The sequence below is a fragment of the Ammospiza nelsoni genome, chromosome Z (genome assembly GCF_027579445.1).
Source record: "Ammospiza nelsoni isolate bAmmNel1 chromosome Z, bAmmNel1.pri, whole genome shotgun sequence".
In the NCBI taxonomy this organism is placed as follows: Eukaryota; Metazoa; Chordata; class Aves; order Passeriformes; family Passerellidae; genus Ammospiza; species Ammospiza nelsoni.
The window spans coordinates 51,488,808-51,491,595 of NC_080669.1; the positions used below are offsets into that span (position 1 = coordinate 51,488,808).

General features: G+C 65.4%; 1 protein-coding gene across 1 annotated transcript; it reads left to right on the forward strand.

Moving 5' to 3' along the window:
* Positions 1 to 1,340: 1,340 nt before the first annotated feature.
* On the forward strand, positions 1,341 to 2,579 carry HTR1A (5-hydroxytryptamine receptor 1A). Its single transcript, XM_059492703.1, has one exon. The coding sequence runs from the start codon at positions 1,341 to 1,343 to the stop codon at positions 2,577 to 2,579; it is 1,239 nt and encodes a 412-aa protein (XP_059348686.1).
* The last annotated feature ends 209 nt before the right edge of the window (positions 2,580 to 2,788 follow it).

The window sequence follows — 2,788 nt, forward strand, 5'->3', positions numbered from 1 at the left end:
TTGTAACAGATTCTTCCCAGGTTTGCAACTGTTAGTTCTATTTACTGGATAATAACTGAATTGTTTATGATATGCCAATCTGACACTCTTTATTTAAGATTATTCTCACTAATACATTTCTCACTTCACTTTCAGATACAGCGTTTCCCCTCCTATCGGACTGAACTACAACCTACAACGTTTTTTGTTTTGGGATTTCTTTAGTAATTTTTACTACTTCTTTTTGCTGCTGTCGCCGCTGTTACTCTCGTGAGAGGACAGTCGTTTCTCTAGCGTGCCGTACCGCAACTCGCCCGTCGGAAGGGCCGGGGGGCAACGCTGCCGTCCTGCGGGGGGCTGGGCGGGCGGGCCGGCAGCCGCAGGGCCGAGGGCACGAACCATCGCCAGCTGGGCTTCCATCGCTGCATCAGCGCTGATCAGCGGGAGCTGTACAGGGCCCGGGCTGCTCACGGGTCCCTCCCGCGCTCCCGCACGGCCGGCGCCGCTCCCCGGGCAGCCTGGCAGCTCGCTGCGGCGGCCGGGCCGGGCCGGGCCGAGCGTCACGGCCTGGCCCGCCCTGTCCTGTCCTGTCCCGCCCGGCCGAGCCCCGCAGCCGCGCCCTCGGGCGGGCAGCGCTGCCTGCAGGTGGCGATCGGCACCTCCAGCGCCGCCGGCCCCGGGCAGCCCGGGGAGCGCTGCCCCCGCCGCAGCGGCGGTGCCCGCTCGCAGAGCGCCCTGGGCCCTCCCCGCTCTGCGCTGCCCCCGGAGCTGGTCCTGAGGGGCAGCCCAGAGCCAGCGCTGCCGGGCGCGGAGCTGGGGAGCGATTTGTAAAGGGCGGAGGGTGGGGGGGGGGGGGGGGGGAGGCGTAGGGAATTTATCTGCGGTGTCCCTGCAAACGACACGGGAATAACATCTGCGCCCACCCGACAATGGCGACCCAGCGAGCCCACCGCGGAAAGGGAGGAGGGGAGGGGGACGGGGAGAGACGAGAGTAAGGAGGGAGGGAGGGCAGGGAGAAGCGAGGAGAGGCAGAGCAAGGGGGAGCAGCCCGGGTGAGCGGCGGAGCGAGGGGCAGAACTGGGCAAGCGGCGGCAGGAGGGCCGTCCCCGCCGTGCGGGGCTGCGCGCTGGGCAGGGGCGGCGGGGATGGGCGGGCGCGGGGCGGCTCCGCCAGCCGCCGTCCTCCGAGCTTCGGCCGCCTCCCGCCGCGCTATATAGGGGAGGGAGGGGTGGTGGATCGGGGGGTGCCCGGCGTGGCGAAACCGCACGGGGCGCCGATGCGTCCTGCCAGGGGAGCGCACAAGTGACCGGCATCTCTTCCCATGTCTGTCTCCTGAAGCGACCCCCCCACCCCCCGCCGGCATGGATGTGGCCAACAATACTACCTCCCCAGCGCGCTCCCCCGAGGGGACAAGCGGCCCCGGCCTCGCCGAGATGACCCTAGGCTACCAGGTGCTGACCTCCCTGCTCCTGGGCACGCTTATCCTGTGCGCCGTGAGCGGCAACGCCTGCGTGATCGCAGCCATCGCCCTGGAGCGCTCCCTGCAAACCGTGGCCAACTATTTGATCGGCTCGCTGGCCGTCACCGACCTCATGGTGTCCGTGCTGGTGCTGCCCATGGCGGCCCTCTACCAGGTGCTGAACAAGTGGACGCTGGGGCAGGTCACCTGCGACATCTTCATCTCCCTGGACGTGCTTTGCTGCACCTCGTCTATCCTGCACCTGTGCGCCATCGCTTTGGACAGGTACTGGGCCATCACGGACCCCATTGACTATGTGAACAAGCGAACTCCCCGGCGGGCGGCCGTGCTCATCAGCCTGACCTGGCTTATCGGCTTCTTGATATCCATCCCGCCCATGCTGGGCTGGAGGACGCCGGAGGACCGCTCGAACCCCGACGCCTGCACCATCAGCAAGGACCACGGGTACACCATCTACTCCACCTTCGGCGCCTTCTACATTCCGCTTCTTCTCATGCTGGTGCTCTACGGTCGCATCTTCAAGGCGGCACGCTTTAGGATCCGCAAGACAGTAAAGAAAGCAGAGAAGAAAAAAATCGCCGACACCTGCCTCACCCTCTCTCCGGCCACCGTGAAGAAAGGCTACGGGGAACCCGGCAAGGGCTGGCGGCGGACTGTAGAGCCCAAGCCCGGCGCTTGTGTCAACGGCGCGGTGCGGCAGGGCCGGGACGGGACCGCCCTGGAGATCATCGAGGTCCAGCACTGCAACAGTTCCTCCAAGACTCACCTGCCGCTGCCCAGCGAGGCGTGCGGCTCCCCACCACCGCCCTCTTTCGAGAGGCGCAACGAGAAGAACACGGAAGCCAAACGCAGAATGGCTCTGTCCCGGGAGAGGAAGACTGTCAAGACCCTAGGCATCATTATGGGCACCTTTATCCTCTGCTGGCTGCCGTTCTTCATCGTGGCCCTGGTCCTGCCCTTTTGTGACAGTAAGTGCTACATGCCCGAGTGGCTGGGGGCAGTCATCAACTGGCTGGGCTACTCCAACTCCCTTCTCAACCCCATTATCTATGCCTATTTCAACAAAGACTTCCAAAGTGCTTTTAAGAAAATTATCAAGTGCAAATTTTGCCGGCAGTGAAGCCCGCCACTCCGGGACGGGGCAATGGGATCCCGTTACTTCCCCCCGCGCCTGCCCCGAGCAGCAGTGTACCCCCTCCCAGCCCCTGCACACCCTCGCCAAGGGCGGGGGATCCGGCACCCCCGCTCCCTCGCTTGGCGCCCGCCGGACAAGCCCTGCGGGCACGGCGGGGCTCGGCTGGGAACGACCGGGGACGCCCGGCCCGGGAG